Source organism: Miniopterus schreibersii (genome assembly GCF_964146895.1).
Source record: "Miniopterus schreibersii genome assembly, chromosome: 15".
NCBI classification, from domain to species: domain Eukaryota; kingdom Metazoa; phylum Chordata; class Mammalia; order Chiroptera; family Miniopteridae; genus Miniopterus; species Miniopterus schreibersii.
In genome coordinates this window covers 24,741,638-24,759,104 of record NC_138115.1, presented here as the reverse complement: position 1 = coordinate 24,759,104, position 17,467 = coordinate 24,741,638, and the positions used below count along the sequence as shown (strand labels likewise).

The 17,467-nt window shown below is 38.6% G+C and overlaps 1 protein-coding gene across 4 annotated transcripts in view; it reads left to right on the top strand.

Moving 5' to 3' along the window:
- The window catches only part of RASA2 (RAS p21 protein activator 2), a 93,996-nt gene extending 80,132 nt beyond the window's left edge, over positions 1-13,864 (top strand). For all 4 annotated transcript variants that reach the window (XM_081160337.1, XM_081160336.1, XM_081160338.1 and 1 more), the window contains exons 20-24: positions 6,833-6,915; positions 7,563-7,771; positions 8,456-8,559; positions 8,911-9,100; positions 10,792-13,864. In XM_081160337.1, coding sequence (XP_081016463.1) covers positions 6,833-6,915; positions 7,563-7,771; positions 8,456-8,559; positions 8,911-9,100; positions 10,792-10,822 — 617 coding nt within the window. In that variant the 3' untranslated portion in view covers positions 10,823-13,864. The remainder of the gene's footprint in view (positions 1-6,832; positions 6,916-7,562; positions 7,772-8,455; positions 8,560-8,910; positions 9,101-10,791) is intronic.
- The last annotated feature ends 3,603 nt before the right edge of the window (positions 13,865-17,467 follow it).

The following is a 17,467-nucleotide window of genomic DNA, read 5'->3' as shown; positions in this document are numbered from 1 at the left end:
TCAGATGATAGCTTTGGACCCTTTCCTCCAAAAAAATGCACATACAAACTAGACACAATTTTGCACATAATTTCAGGGAGTTCATAGACCCAAAGTCTATTCACAGTTCTCAAGAACCTCTGTTCCATCCAGTGATCTTATGAGGATAAAATTTTGTAGAATGGTTAGGCTGCTCTAGGTATAAAAAAAAAACCCACATTAGAAGTTACGTTGTTTTCTAGCCTTAAGAAATTTAACATGTTTGAATGACATTGGAGGTGTGAGCTCTATTATATGAAGTTGCGAGATTGTTTACCAAAGCCTACAGTTTTAAGCATCCATGCTTGTTGCTTTAACTATTTTGATGGATTTTTTCCAAAATGTATTACATGCTTTCCTGCCTTCTTAAAAAGAGTTCATTGAACGTAAGTTAACATTTTCTGGATGACTTGGGTCTGTCATTGATAATATTAATTATTAGATAATACTTTTATTTAGTGATGTTTTCAGGGCTGCTTATGGATGTGTGCAGCTGTTTACTGCCCAGCTAAATGCCTTGTACTGCTGTGCTTTTTGTGTTCCTGTGTTTGCTTTATACAATTTTTCTCTATCCTCTTTATGTTTAGGCTGTCACTTAATTTCTTATGCTGTCAGTGAACCATAATATAACATCTCACTTCCACCTCCATCACCCACCTCCATTTCTTACTGCTGATATACTAAGAGTGAAGATACAGGTTCTATGTGTGTTAAAATTATGCATAAGATTAAGTCTTTAATGAGCCTGGCCAGTGTGGCTCAGCAGTTGAGCATCAACCTATGAACTAGGAGGTGACAGTTCAATTCCCGGTCAGGGCACATGCCTGGGTTGCAGGCTAGATCCCCAGTGGGGGGCGTGCAGGAGGCAGCCGATCCTGATTCTCTCATCATGGATGTTTCTATCTCTCTCCCTCTCCCTTCCTCTCTCTGAAATCAGTAAAGGGGTGTGTGTGTGTGTGTGTGTGTGTTTAAGTCTTTGATGAGAGAGTTCAGGAGTTTCCTCTATGAATAAAATACATGGGCTTTGGATTCTCTGTTTGGTTGTTAAGCAAATGTTTTGTTTACTTCCTGTTTCATAGCTGCTTTCTGGATAGCCATGGCTGCTAGTTAAGTCTCTTGCTGCACTTACTGTGTGACTTTGGTGTCTGAAAGAGTGCCTCCCAAATGTTCCCTAACAGCTCTGAATCATTGAGTCTCACTCTGCCGTCTTACTGGACACTAGTATTCTGAATTTTTCTACTGCTTAGAATCAAACAATACGTTCTTTTCCCAAATTACTAGAAAAGGAATTAATATAATTTTCTCAGGGTGTTAATTTTTTAAGGGTGTTTCTCAAATAAGTTATTAAAATTTTGGTGCCTGCTTAGGTAATTACTAACAAGCAATAGTAAGCAACAGATCTTCAATACAACTAAATTAATGTGTGCCAAATGAATATTATAGGGCACTCAATCAGTTATCAGTCATAATGACATGTCAGTTTTTTATGGACCTGTGTGCTTGTGATTGTGGTTTTATATTGCTGTATTGTGATGCAGTCATCTTCTACCAGTGGGAGGTCTCCTGGTTGTGTGCTGGAACCAAGTGAGTTACTGATGATGTTCTAGCCTCTTCCTGTCTCATCCAGCCTCTTCTTTTGCATTTTCCATGTAGCTTCATCAGACTACTCTTGCAGTTCTTTAACTTGTGCTCTTTTACATTCGTGCTTTTGAATATGCTCTACCTAGAAATCGCCTTCTTTCCCTCTTCACCTCTGTAATCTGTTGTCCTTTAAGCCTCAAATCCAGCATTAGCTCTTTACAGAATTCATTTATAAGCCTCTAGCCACCTCAGTTGAGCTGTTTCCTTACTATGTTTCTTTATCTCCTTAGTGATAACCTCTGTCACATAGTATGGTTCTTACTTTTCTCTCTCTTTTCCCTAGTCTTTAAAATCCTCAGTGCTTAGGGACCATGTTTTTACTACCTTCATTAATGCATTTAGTAAATGTTTTTAATAAATGGTGTTCTTCAAAAAAAGCCATATCTTATAGATATATTGTCATCTGAATTATTTTAAGAACCACCACTCTAGGCTTCTAAACTGTTCACCACATATACTAATAATAGATTATTAACAGATTAATCTCTGAAATTTCATTGTGTGTTCTCTAAACTTGATTATATATTGTCTACTTTTGGGAGACCTGACATATACAGATACATACATATAGCCTGTACAACTTCCATGTGATAGCAAATGTTCTAACTCATATAGCTTGTGGACAATATAAAAGAAACTTCCATGGTGTTTTAAACAGAAATCTCAGTACATTTGGGTTGACTTGGTTTTCACTTGCTCTTTTTTTTAATTCTCACCTGAGGATATGTTTATTGATTTTAGAGAGAGAGGAAGGGAGAAAAAGAGAAACATTGATGTGAGAGAGACACATCGATAGGTTACCTCTTACATGCACCCTGAATAGGGATCAAACCCTCAGCGTAGGTATGTGCCCTGATAGGGAATCGAACCTACAACTCTTTGGTGTATGGGATGGTGCTCCAACCAGCTGAGCCACCCAGCCAGGGTTCACCTGCTCATATTTTCACACACAGGTCTCTGTAGTATTTTTTTTCTTTGGTAACTAAAGAATATCATTGATTCAATCATGTATTCATTTACCAAATATTTTATTGTGTGCCAGACAGTGTTCTAGACTCTGGGGAAAACAGTAGTGAACAAAACATACCAAAATCCTTGCCCCTGTGGATCTTACAGTTTAATAATAATAGAATAGACAATACGCAAAAAAATGTATTGGTAGTCTGGCCAGAGTGGCTCAGTTGGTTGAGCGTCATCCTTTGCACCGCAAGGTTGCCAGTTGAATTCCTGGTCATGGCACATATGGAAGGCAACCGATCGATGTTTCTCCCTTTCTTTCTCTAAGCATGTCCTTGGGTGAGGATTTTTTTTAAAAAGTATGTAATATATTGGGTGATTATAAATGAGATGGACCAAAAAAAGAAGGGGAATTGAGAATGATGGGTTCATTGAGGAGATTTTCGATATTAAAATTTCTAGCCAGGGACATTTGAGCGAAGTGACATTTGAGCAAAGACCTAAAGATGATGAGGGGATGTGCCATGTGGATATTTGGGGTAGTGATAGTGCAGACATAGCTAAGTCAGTACAAAGGCCCCAAAACAGAAGAATGGCTGGAATCAAGAAACATGAGAAAGCTCATGTGGCTAAAAAGGAAAAAATGAGTAAGAGGGTAATCCTAGGAACTGAGGTTAAAAGGTCATGGAGAAGTTGGACATTGTAGGGCTTTGTGGACCACTGGAAGCCTTTTACTCTAAGATGGAAAGGCATTGGAGAGTTTTAAGCAGAGGAGTAACACTATTTTAACAGGATTAATCCCTCGCTCCAGGGGGAGAGCTGGGAGAAGAATAGAATGCAGGGGGCAAGGAGACCAGTTAAGGGGCTGTTGCAGTAACCCAGCAGGGAGAGGAAACCAATTAGTAACAATGGAGGTGGTTAACGTGGACCACATTCTGGATCTGTTTTGAAGATAGTACTCACAGGATTTGCTAGAGGATCAGATGTTGAGAGTGAGAGAAAGAGGCGGGATCCCTCCCCCCATCCTGCCCAGCACACTATTTCTTATATAACATACTTGTCTCTCCTAGATTCATTATTTATTTTGCAGGAATACTTCCTCAGAGAATTATTTCAGATTGGCTTTATGCCTGATCATTTGTCTGAGATCTTGCATATTTTTTTAAAAGTCTTTATTTTACCCTTACTCTTAAATGATAGACTGAACTTAAAATTATATTTCCTCAGAAACTTGAAGATATTACTCCATGGTTTGCTAGTTTCCATTGTTGCTGGTGAGAATTTTTATGTCAGTCTTCTGGTTCTCGGTCTCGATTCTTCCTAGAAACTCTTAAGACTTCCTTTAGCTTTCAAGTTCTGATATTTTATAGCCAATTGTACAGGTATTATCTTTTTCCTTCCATTTTCTCAGCACTTGATGGATCCTTTTAATCTGAAGATTTCTGCCTTTATCTCTTGGACATTTTCATTGATAATTTTCTCCTGAACACTATTTCTAGAATTCTTATTAGACAGATATTGAAACTTCTAAATCCATCCACCAAATCTCTTAACTTTTTTACTTACAGTTTCTTTGTCTTTTTGTATGTATTTTTGGAGAGTCCTCAATAAAATCTCCCATTTTATTTATTTACTTTGCAACTCATTTCAGTTAGCTATTTACTATGAAATTAACTCTTAATGACATGACAATATATGTGCCTGGGAGCAATGTGCTTTCTCTGTGTATGCCATATTATAATTTGTCCAAAAATGAACAAACATAGCAATTCTAGGGTATGTGCATGCTTTGTGTATATTCAACAAATCTAAAAATAGAAATTTCCTGCAGAATTTTTAAATAACTGTGTAACCTCTGTAGTGCCCCCGGTAGTGTGGATCGGCCCCCAAGACATGTCTTCTCTGCCCCCTAATTTGTTACACCCAATTTCCTTGGGTGTTCCTCTCTTTGTTGTACTATGTGTGTCTCTCCTTCAGAGTTTGGTGATTTCCTCATCTGTTTGGTGATTTTTTTATTTTATTTTTTGGTGATTTGCTCATGTATGTGTTTTACAATTTGATCACCTGCTGACTGTCCTTAGCTTACCAACATTGACTCTGAGGGAGGGGCACAGGTGCTGGTGCTTGTCTGCTGGTGTAGGTGTTCTCCTTCCCTCTGAGGGCTAGCAACTACGTGTGACACAGCACTGCTCTACAGCCCAGTGCACATCCTTGCTGCTTTAGCCTGGGACCGATGCCTCTGTTAACTGATGCTTAGCACAAGCTGGGATGGTGTGGGGTGGGGGGATGAGCAACCAGTTGGCCCAGCTGTTCCAGATGCAGCTCACCAACTGATCATCCTGATGTAGGTCTGAGTGTGTCCATTGACTCTGGCTTAAAGCTGTCTTGTAACAAGTCCTACTTTTGCAGATGTCTTGTACGCTGCATGTCCTCTGCCTGTGGCTTTCTTCAGTTTATTCCCTCCCCATTTTCCCCCGCCATAAATTTGACCTTGTCTGCTTGCAGGAGACTACTGATAGTCTTTCCTTATTATCCCATGCATTTACAATTTGTATTTGTTAAAGTTAAATGTCATTTCCTCAGAAAAGTTTTCACTAACCACCCAATTTAAAATAACTTCCCAAGCATTTTCTATAATATCACCCCAGGTTATTTTCATTATAGCATTTGTCTCCACCTAATATTTATTTGTCTTGTGTCAGCCTTTCCAGACCTAAATGTAAACTTCATTAGGGGCCTTACATGTTCTGTTTACTGCTGAATCCCAAGTGAGATGCAGTGTCTGATATATAGTAGACATTCAGTATAATAGTTGAATTAAGTGACTTTGGTTTTTTTTAATTGTATATCACATCTGCTTGAATTACACAAATTTTAGATTTTATAAGAAGAACCAGACTTAGCAAACAGTCTATGTTAACCTCTCTCTTCAAGACAGAAAACCTTTATTAACCAAATAATTGCCTTTGACCAAAAAGTTGTACATTAATCCATGGACTAATGTAAAATGCAAAGGTTTTAGCCTTTAGCACTTTAATCCACGTATCATTAAAACAAAGCTTGGGAAAGAAAGCAAAGCTTTAATTTTCTAAGAACATTACAAAATGACCAGAAAAAGTCATAATTCTATTTGTTTATATTTCCTATGACTATATGAGACCCAGGTCTGTTCTCAGGTAAATTGTAAGTTGAAGTGCATATCCTTCATGCCATATTATTATGGAGCTTCTTTAGCAAACTCAAATTTCCAAATTCTTAAATTAGGTTAAAGATTCACTCTACTAAATAAAAGTTTTACTTTTGTTCCCTGTATCTCTTAGAGTAAATTTGGTAGCTCTAGCCAGCTGAGCAGCCAACATGTGATAGTAATGAACAATTTTTTAATGAAAAGGCATTTTGAGCGCGGCCAGACGTGGCTTAGCGGTTGAGCGTCGACCTAGGATCCAAGCCATCGGGGTTCGATTCCCAGTCAGGGCACATGCCCAGGTTGCGGGCCTGATCCCCAGTCAGGGGTGTGCAGGAGGCAGCCGATCAATGACTCTCTCATCATTGATGTTTCTATCTATCTCTTCCTCTCTTTTCCTCTCTCTGAAGTCAATAAAGATATATTTTTTAAAAAAAGCATTTTGAGGGTTACTCCTTAATTAAATATTAGATTGGAAAACCATAAAAATCAACATAGATACAATCAGGTTCACTGCTAATGCAATAACTCCATGAATGAAAATGTCTTAGCAAGTTTTAAGTAGGCCTCTGTTGCTAAATATATGTTTTTTTCAGTCTCCATATACTGTTACAAAGTATTATAACATTCACTAAGTTGTATTGAATGTTAAGAAAAGAGTTATGTGAATTTTGTTCTAATCAACTAAAGAATGCTTTTTAAATATGGCCTCACAGCAAAATAAAAATAATGGTAGATACATAAAAAATATTATAACATTTTTGTTTTCTACGTAGAGATCAAATTTATTTCCACATTTTTCCTTGAAAAATGTTTTCATTTTATACTGAAAAAGTAAAGAGGAAATAATTTATAGAAAGCAATCAACATCTGCTCCATAAAACAAAGAATATTTACATATGTGCAATTTAGAAATCTTTGGTTAGTCGTACTCCTGCCAACAAGAGGGTGAACTTAAACCTTATAGAAATAGCCTCTTATCTTTATAAATCTGAGATTATTTTAATTTTGTTGTACTTATTTTATTTTTAGGCAAAGATGCAATTTACACAATTCCAGTGAAAAACATTCTTGCTGTAGAAAAACTGGAAGATAGCTCTTTCAACAAGAAAAATGTAAGTTACAGAAATAATTAAAGCTTTTTAAATTGCATATAATTTGTTGAAATTTTTCAGGAGGTTGGTCATTTTAGTATTTGCCATTAATCATTAATATAATTGTTGTTTAGAACTCTCTTAAAATTGTCCATTATTATTGATGCCTTGTATAGTCTGCCTCACCTATTAAGTTAAAGGCACTTTTCTTAATATTACCCTATTAAACTTCTCCCCTTGACATTCAAGTCGTTAGCAACATAGCCTCAACCAATCTGTACAATCTTATCTTCTACTGCCGCTCAGCACATACCTTATACTCCAGCCAACCAAGATGATTTCCTGTTTTGCTATATTTTCCCACTGTTTTGCCTTTACTTATACTTTTTTCCTCCATCTGAAATTCTCTCCCTTTATTCCTGTTTATGCGATAGTCTACTCCTTTGGGCATGTGTGGCTTCTAAAAATTATACAAAGATGTACTGTTTAGTATCATGTGACTCAGATTGTCCTTAGGTCTAACTTGCTTGAAAAGTAACAGTTCATAAGCTACTTGAGCAGCAGTTATCTAGCCACGCAAACTATATCTGTTATATACCTTTTTCTGCTTTGTACTATGTGTTGGTTTTTAAACTGTCACTTGTTTTTTATCTTAATTGCCTATAAAGATGTTCCAAGTAATACATACGGAGAAACCACTCTATGTCCAGGCAAATAATTGTGTAGAAGCTAATGAATGGATAGACATACTCTGCAGGGTGAGCCGATGCAATCAGAACAGGCTCAGCTCTTATCATCCCTCTGCATATCTTAATGGCAGCTGGCTCTGCTGTCAGGAAACCAGTGAAAACGCTCTCGGCTGCAAGCCATGTACTGCGTAAGTTTCTTTCTGATTAAAAAAGCAATGTTTCAAATGTGATTTATCTGTACAATGGAATATTATTCAGCTATAAAATGAAAAGTACTGATATATGCTACAACACACATGAACCTTGGAAGCATACTAAATGAAAGGAGCCAGACACAAAGACTATATATTGTACAATAACATTTATATAGTGTCCAGAATCAGTAAATTCATAGAGACAGAAGGTAGGTTAGCATTTGTGAGGGGCAGGAGGATGGGAGGGGTGGAGAGTACTAATGGATACAGTTTCTCAAATGAATAGTGGCTGCACAAGTCAGAAAAAAGGGCAATGTTGAGATAGATTTACAAACTTGAGCCAAGAGATCAAGGAAGAAGGGCTTAGCATTCTCTTTTTTAATTGTATGGAATAGCTTTTGTCACCCAATATACAGCAGAAGTAACGTACTACTATTGTGATGAAGCATAGGCTAGGAAAATGACTTCACTTTTAAATTCCCCTCCTTTTGATGAGAGTTATATAATAGCCAAACCTCTGTTGGCCCTGTTTAATTTAATTACCGAATGAGACTAGATTTCTGAGGTTCCTTCTGCAAAATTCTGCGGTTTTGTTTTTTAGTCTCAAACTGTCAGAAGTCTTTGGCATGTTAACAAAGTAAAATTTTTCCAATGTCTTTAATTTCATTTTTACCATAGAGGTGTCCCTGCAGACATACAAATAGATATTGATGAAGACCGAGAAACAGAAAGAATTTATTCCCTTTTTACCCTCAGTTTACCTAAGCTACAGAAAATGGAAGGTAATGTATGATTAAAATATTTTTACTTAACCATGTTCCTTAATTATCAGTTCCTGAAGTATTGTTTTGTCATTATCTTAAAGTTGAAAATACTCATAGATTTACCAAAATGTTACTTTATGAAAGTTGGCAGGCTCCTAAAGGGCATTTTTTCATAGATATTCATGAAGTAAAAATACTATTTTTGCATAAATGTAATGGTCATAATTAATAAAATGGATGTGTTTTGGTTATCTGTGCATTTCCAGGGGAAATCTCCCCAGCTTGAGACACTCGAAAAGTTCTATTTCTATTACTGATTCCATTTATGGAAGGTAGTTGTCTGATCAGAGATTTTGCTGCTCCTTGTAGAGGCTTGTGGAACCATAGCAGTGTATCAGGGACCACAGAAAGAGCCTGACGATTATTCTAACTTTGTCATCGAGGATTCTGTAACAACCTTTAAGACAATTCAGCAAATAAAAAGCATCATAGAGAAGCTAGATGAACCTCATGAAAACTATAGGAAGAAAAGATCAAGTAGTGCAAAATACGGAAGCAAGTAAGTATTTTTAAGATACTTTAGACATAGTTTGAGGTTGCCTCTACTGCTCTGTACTCACACTGAAATGCAGGCCTCCTGCTTACCTTCATCTTTCAAGACCCAGCTCAGAACCTCCCTCTTGTGCAAAAATTTCCCTGGCCACTCACATGGTGACTTTTATCTTTTCAGTCCTATATCATTTCCTTATGTTGGTGCTGTACTTCATCTCTACTTTTAATTTTACATCCCAGTGTCATTCATCAAAGTGAATCATCAGTGGCCTATTGTTTGTTATGTTTTTACTGATCCTCTTTCTCCTCAGCATCTCCCACAGTGCCTTATACATACTAAGTACAAAAAAAATCTGGTGTCAGAGTGCCGTGGTATTTTATAGTGGGTTTTTGGATCCATCTCAGATGTAGGTAGGTGCTACAGTGGATAACAACACAGCTAACATTTATTAGGAGCTTATTTTAGCACCAGGTACTGTGCCTAGTTCTTCACATCATGTCGCTTAGATTGTTTTAGCAGCAAGTAACAGAAAATCCCAATTGAAGGCCTAACGAATAAGAAATCTTTTAATCTCACAAACTGAGTCCTAGCTTCTACAGTTGGTTAGTTCACCAGTTCAACACTGTCACCAAAGTCCGTCCAGCCACTCAGCCCTCCTCAGCAGGATGATTTCTGTCTTCCTCAGGCTGTCCCCTCATGTTAACAAATGGGCTACAATAGTTCAGAGCCTCGCATTTTTATATAATAGTGTCCAGAGGCAGAAAGAGCTGTTTTCTCCTCACTAAGAGAAAGAACCTTATCTAACCCCCAGCTTCCCCTAGACTGCTGGGCTGCCCTGGACTAGCTCTAGAATCTGATTTCTGTTTACACAGAAGTAAATAGGGAGGAGATGGCTCTTAGACCAGCAGATAAGTGTTTGCCATAATATACACTCTCTCAGTGATCCTCACATCAGCCCAACATCGTTATGTTCCCGTTTATAGCTAGAGAAACTGAGGGTCGGGCGAGGTAAGTGTCTTGCCCAAGGTCACAGAGCTGATTAGTGAGAGGACTTTGAATCCTGGCCCCACCATTTTAGTGTTATTTTTTAATTGTGTGGATTAATAATTATATTTGTGATTTATGAACAATAACAGTCAGTTTGACAGGTATAGATGTTTATATTCTCCCTGGATCAAAGGCTTAGAACATTGGAAGGGTTATTGTGGACATCCTAATCCTGTCTTTTCTACATTAGTGTAATCAGTTCTCTTCTAACAGCAGTCATGCAGTTTCGGAGCCCCAGGAAGTTTTCATATGAGGCCCTCGCCAGTGCTTGACCATCCTTAGATAGAAGATCCCCCTCAGATACACACACTATACCCCTTCCCGGCTTTATTTTTCTTTATTAAGAAATACCAGTGTCTCTTGTACTAAATATTTCACTTGTTCATTTTGTTTCCCCTATATCAGAGTGTGAGCTCCACGGAGGCAAAGGGCTTTGTCGAGCTTGCTCACTGTTGTACCTGTAGCTTCTGAAATAGTGCTCAGTAATAGGTGGTCAGTAAATACCTGTTGAGCTAATGAAATAAGACTTGGCATGAGAGATTACCAAGGGAAAATGATAAATACTTAATGGATACTATGAGATATTTGTCACTTTTTAAATGTTACATTTTTTAACTTTTAAAAAATGATTTTCTCTTATTTTTTCCTAGGGAAAATCCAATTGTTGGGAAAACATCTTAGAGCTTGACCAATTGATTCAGAAGAACTGGAAATATTATTTTTGTTGGAATTTTTCCATTCATCCTGTGTTCATAGTATTTAAGAATGAATGTTGGCTTCGGTGTCACCTGCATTCACTTTGTATTTAATATTTAATAATTGGAATTAACTGGTTGGGAATCCTTGTATTGATATATTGCTAGAGAATTTGAAACTCAAGATTCCCTTCATATCTATGTCAAAAGCCATGTTTCTGCAATTTTTTAAAAATAGAATCTTCCTAAAGAAGCCTTGTAACAAAAGGAGAACTCCGTAGCATCTCCTTTTGTAGCACTGCGTGTTCTGTGGACTTTCCACTACCATTCGTGCCTGCTCTATGCTGCCGACATTGTAGTGTTTTTCTAGAAAATCCCAACCCATGACTCAGCTTTAGTTCACCTAGACCCTCTGCCTCTAGAAAATGAAAAAAAATACAGGATTTTCCTTTGGTCCATTAGTCATTACAGATTACAGTCAGGGCAGTGAAAGAAACTTTAGAACTAAACTGCCTATTTAAAGATGTAAACAGAACTCAGATAGGAGGAACCAGGGAACATGTACTATTGTGTACATCTTGTTTACATTTGGGATGAGTGGTGGCAAGTGAATAAATGAGACCACTAAAGTTTTTTTCAATGTTTTAAATATCAGGTACTCATTGTCTTGATTTGGGAGTTCAGGTTAACATGACTTCTAAGGACATTTCTTCTGAAAAAGAAGAGAAAATGAACAGTGAAAGAAGGTGGTGGGGAAATCACTTGACTTCACCTGTTACTCCATGTTATGTTATGATAGGGCCACCATCAGGACACCCTCCTCCTAGCGTGACTGTTCCTGAGTTGAGAGCTAACTCTAGAACAGTCACTCGGCGCACTTTAATAATCTGGGCTCTCAGCCCCAGATTATACTTTAGATACTCTGTGGTATCTAATCTTTATGATCAGTTCAATGATCGGTGTTTAAGTCTAGAAATAGTGCTTTCCTGAAAATGTTTATATTTCATTGCTATTTCCTTATTGCCTGCTAGCCAAATGGAATTTGGGCAAGCAACTGTTTGAGTCCTGTTTTGCCCTAATAATTTACTTTTATCCTAAAAACCGTAACTGTAAATAAGCAGTCGAAGCAAGTTGCCATCTTGAAGTTAAGAAGGACACACTTGGCTTCATCAGTATTAAAAACCACGGTACTCTTATTTTGTCTTTTTAAATTCAGACATTTTCTAAATGTGGTACTTTGAACCTCGAAGTATTTACACGTTCCTGTTTAAAACTGTGACTTATTAATGTAAGTCTAGCTAGTAGTGCTTTTTTTTGTTGTTTCCCTGAGCATAAGCTATATTTTAAGATATACTTTGCCAATTATGTTATTGGTGAGTAATTGTTTTTAAATTATATTGTTACTAGGTAGCTATTTTTAAAGACCATTGGCACACAATCAAAGTTGTTCTATAAATGATTATAACTGAGCAATGCATTTCTCTAAATGACTTGTAAAAATCAATTGGTTTTATTAAGAAACAGTTCTAGTCTGCATTAACATAGGTTATTCCTGGCCTATTTTAAAGACAAGTTTGAAAGAGTCCTTTAAATTTATGAGCTTGTAGATTCCAGAAAGTACACTGATTTATAAATCTGAAGGAATTTAACCATGTAATAAGTTTCTTATTGTTGAATTTCATTCAGATTGAAATTTCCTTTTAAGAGTCTCTGAAACGTCTACCTGAAAAGGACATGTGAGCATTGCCAGGTACCACTCATACTCTTAGTGGGGGGTTTAGTCCTCTGCTATTTTTTTCAAGGCAAAAGAAATATTCTTATATTTATAATGTCAAATCCCTGAATATGAGTGTTTTTAAAGATCATGACATTGCCAAAGGGACTGAGGCTGTGCGAGTTCGTAACTATGAATTCAAAGGAAAGAGTTCAGTCATCTAGTTATTTTCTTCACACGACACTTTTAAACAGCCAGTTGACTGGAATTAACCAGCGTGGCAAAGCCTAAAAAGAAGTAATGTGAAATTAAATTAATTTCCTTTGCAAGTCTTTTGAAATAAGAGACCATGTCAGTAGGACCCTAGATAACCAAGGTACTTGCTTCCAAGGGCCTCATTCCCCTGCTATTACTTATGAGTACTTTGATTTTTACTACCTGATCTGCTTTCTCTGCCTTTTCCACACTTGAAAAAATACATGGCAGCTCACTTCATCCTAAAAACCTGGAAGCCCCAAGAAGAAAAGAAAACCACAACACAGAGAAACTCTTGCCATAAATGCCAGTTCTGCTTCTTAGCTTAGCCATTTCCATCAGTTGAAATTGGGGTGATCTGTTACTTGTTTTATTGTTGTTGTTTGTTTTGGTTTTTGTTTAGCTTTATTGTTTTAATATTCATTTAATAAGATGATGGGCAGTAGCAAAGTTTTTTACTCCCAGGAATATAATTTATCAAATTGAATAATTTTATTTGCCAAAGAGATATGTTTATAATATCATGGGTAATGATTAAGTGTCAAACTAGGCTTTTCTTATAATACAAAAAAGTGATGAACGCTGTGGCTTTTGTTTCTGATTTTGAAGCCTAATTTCATTCATTTATCAGAAAGTCTCATTCATGCCAAGTTTTAGAAAACAGATTTTTCTTAAAGTGAAAAGCACCTTTAATTTGTTCTAACGGTACATCCTATAAAGACAGAATGCAGCAGAGCTTTTTAGGTGTCATTATGCTATATGAGAAATACAGGACTCATTCTAGAGTTAAGTTACCAGCCTTGATTGATATGATTTGCTTCCTTTTTATAACTTGGAGATTAATATGTTGCTAGTAAATATTGGTTTTTACAGTGTCCAGTTTTAAAGTGTAAGTTATCAAAACTTAATGTAGTGAATTTGTGTAACCATGTTGTATTATTGAGAATGTATTTTTATTTAAATTTTATTTTCTTATCAAGAGTATTATAAAAATTAAAAACTTTTGTAACTGTCGCTTGGAAGTAACTCAAATAAATTACAAGAAGCTTGTCCATTCTCCATGAGACCCTCCTTTCTTACTGACTTGGGAATTCTTATTTTGCTGAGTTGTTTATAGAGAATATGAAGAGACAGCACCAAAAGCTGGTTAGTAACTTGTGCCCTCAATGAGAGAAGCAGGGATCCTTCCAGTAACCTCAACAGCCCTCTTCGCGTCTCTAAACAAACCTTATGAACGGGCCCTGCGACTCCACAAGAGGTTGAGGTTAATGAGGAGGAAGGACTACTGTTCTGAATCTCTAAGGATCTTATTTTTATTGAAATACCAGATCTCCTCACACTGGCCCGTGTATTAGAATAGAACTTTCTGGAAATAGTAAAGAATTAGGATCCTCTTCCATGGTGTAAACAAGCTAGTTCTTTGAAGAGAAAGGGGGCCATACTTTAGTTAGTTGGGTTTCCCTTTCCAAATCGCACGATTCCAAAATGAGAGATGCTTGAGGCTAAGCAGAGTCCACTTATGTGTCCACAAGAATAAAAACTAAGGTGGAGCTTGGCACTGCTGGGTCCTGGTCTCTGCGGTTTCTCTTCTACTCCAGGTAAATGGCCAGTGCTGACCCTTCGGGGAATAGCCTGGCTTGGGTAGACATGACATTCTTCCAAATAAACTGACGTGTTCAGAGTGTCTTGATTTTTCATACACATCCTCACCTGAGGATGAGTCTTTTCTTGCCAGAAGGTTCATTCTTTGGCTTGTCATTTTGCCACTTGACTTAGTTTGGTGACACCGTTTGCTACCATAGTTTAAGCTTATGTCTGTGTTTTATATTAACAGCAGAGAGGCTGTAATCTGTTTAATTACACTAAATTTCTATTAAGATTTTTTAGTTTTCTGCCTTGTATTTCACATCCTCTGTTTCATTCTATTAAAACCTTTGTATTTTCTTTGTATTGATCTACTTTTGGCCTGGAGTTCAGTCTTAGACACAAAGTTTTTCTCATCAAGGAAGAATTCTTTCGTCTGGAGTGAACAACATCAAACCTTCTCCAAATTTAACGTAGTTCTCAACTCCTCCCAGAGCTGAGAAGGCCATACTGCCTGCACTGTTTAAAAAAGGGTGGGGGGGGAGAAGAGAAGGAAAGAGAGAAACACCCATCGCTTTAGACAGATTCTCCGTGCAGGATGGGTAGGTGACCCTGGAGAGGCATATCAGAATCTCCCAGAGGAGATAGCGTGCTCAGGGGTGGAAAGGTGTACGGTTTTAAGTTTTAGTCAATATTACAATTGTACACTTAAAAACTCAAACCAACACCTAATTTTGTAATTTAAACAATAAAAAAAGCTCAACACAATCTTGACTGATGCAAATGCATAGGTGAGACCATGATTCTTACCTGGAGGCCTTTCCCAATAAGGAGCCTGACGTATCTGTGTTTCTGTCAGACATTTGTTTTTAAAGTTTGGGAAATACTGGAATATGGGCTAAAGTAAATTCCAAATCTTGGCCTCAAGTCTCAGTCCTAAACTCTGCACACAATGTTGTGTCAATAGTAAGGATACAGCCCAAATCACTGCCTCCTTGGAGCTTACATTCTGCGGGAGAAGGAAAACTGAATGAGCCGGTAAATTGTGTCAGGTGGTAATCGGTACAGTGGCGCCAGGTAAGCGGGAAAGGACGCCGAAGTGCCACGTACGGGACTGGGGGGCAGCGAAGGCCTCCCCAGGAAGGAGAGATTTGAACGAAGATCTGAAGAAGTGAGGGGAGGGGGTCATAAGGGTGTGTAGGGAAAATCCTTTCAGGCAGACGAAATAAAATGCATGGTATGCTCAAAACAGCAAGGTCTGTGTGGTCAGAGCAAAATGAGTGAAGGGGCGAGACGGGCTGGGGGAAGGTTTGAGCAGTGGGGTGACGTGATCAGCGTCCTTCTGGGTTGCTCTGCCTGCTCTGTCAGGAAAGTCTCGGGGCGCAGGAGGGAGTGTGGGACCTGGTGGGCTGGCGTCCTAGCCCTGTGAGAGTGGTGGCTGGGTCCCAGGTGATGGCACGGCGGAGCATGAGGCTGGTTAGACTGATGGTAGAGCCAGCAGGATTTGTTGACAGATGGGATGTGAGAGAAGAAAAGGCATCTAGGAAGATGCAGTGGCCTAAGCCACTGGAAGAAAGGGCACATTCACTGGGGGGAGAGGCTATAGAAGACGTGTGTCCATGTTAGTGACTCCTGGAACCAGGTCCATCTCAATCCCTTAGGAAGTCCCAGCACAGACTTCTTCTAGTTTCATGCCTTTATCCCATCTTCCCTACTGGATTGTAAATGATTCCAAGGTCAGAGCAGGACTTCATTACGCCCAGAGCCCCTGGCCTTGGGTGAGGAGGACAATACTATTCCACAAATTAATCACATTCTACGACTACTAGCGGAGCAGCCAGGGCCTTGGGTGAAAGTCATGACTTCACGCCCAGCCGGGCCGGCTGAGCATCGACCTAGGGTCCAGGAGATCACGGTTCGATTCCCGGTCAGGGCACATGCCCGGGTTGCAGGCTCGATCCCCAGCAGGGGGCGTGCAGGAGGCAGCCGATCAATGACTCTCATCACTGATGTTTCTCTCTCTCTCCCTCTCCCTTTCTCCCTCTGAAATCAATAAAGATATTTAAAAAAAAAAAAAAAAAAGTCATGACTTCACTAGAAATTACCTTTATGATCTTGGTCAGATAACCCCTTTGGGTTTTGGTTTCCCTACACATGTAAAAATGTAAAGTTTCTATCCTCAAGAACAAGATATCGGACCCTTGACTCTGCTAAAGCCAGGTGCCCTACAACGCTACCCTCAAGTTGCTCACGGTCCAGCTAGAGACTGGACCAGAGTGGCCTGAGGATTCTTCTACAACTTCAGTACCCAGTCAACCCCAGGGTCCCTCCCACTCACCCTCCACCCCAGCTCTGTGTAGATAATTCATTTCCTTCAGTGGACCCTTCCTGACAGAATGCGCCCAGCTCGCCTCCAAAGCTCCACAGCTGGGACCAATTAGAAGCATTGACCTTGTTAGAGCCCGTGAATTGTATTCTCTTCCTCCTATAATCCTTAGAGAAAGAATAGAGTCCTAGTCATTAAAGAAATAACTGACAATGAAACAGCTTGGTCTAGGAAAGGAGCCCAGCACCCATTCTGCCAAGGTGGTGGTAAATTAATTGAGCAAGGAGACCATCAGACTGAGGTGACTCGTGCCGTGATGGTCTGCAAAAAAAAAAAAAAAAGGCTAAGCCCGTAAACGTCTCAAGGTTATGAAATCAAACGTTAAGGGCCACGGATCACAAACAGCCAACTAGGCTTTAAGCTATACCAGCCAATTTCCTTTCTTCGCTCCTGCACCTCTGCATGTCTTTCCCCTGGCTTGTTCGGGTGAAGACCACCTGTTCACTTTTGGTTTGACATTGCCCGATCCCAGCTGATTTTTGCTCACATCAACTCTGAAATTTTTTAATATGCCTCAGTTTATCTTTTAACAGTTCATAGACGACAAGCTGCCTTAAAACAGCAAAGCTGGCACTGACTCGTGAAGGTGATTTTTATCTGGACTCTATAAAGGAGCTGAAGGGACTACATTCTAGTGTCACAGAGGATATTTGGGGTGATAATTGGCCCTTTCAGTGATCAAAGACGACGAG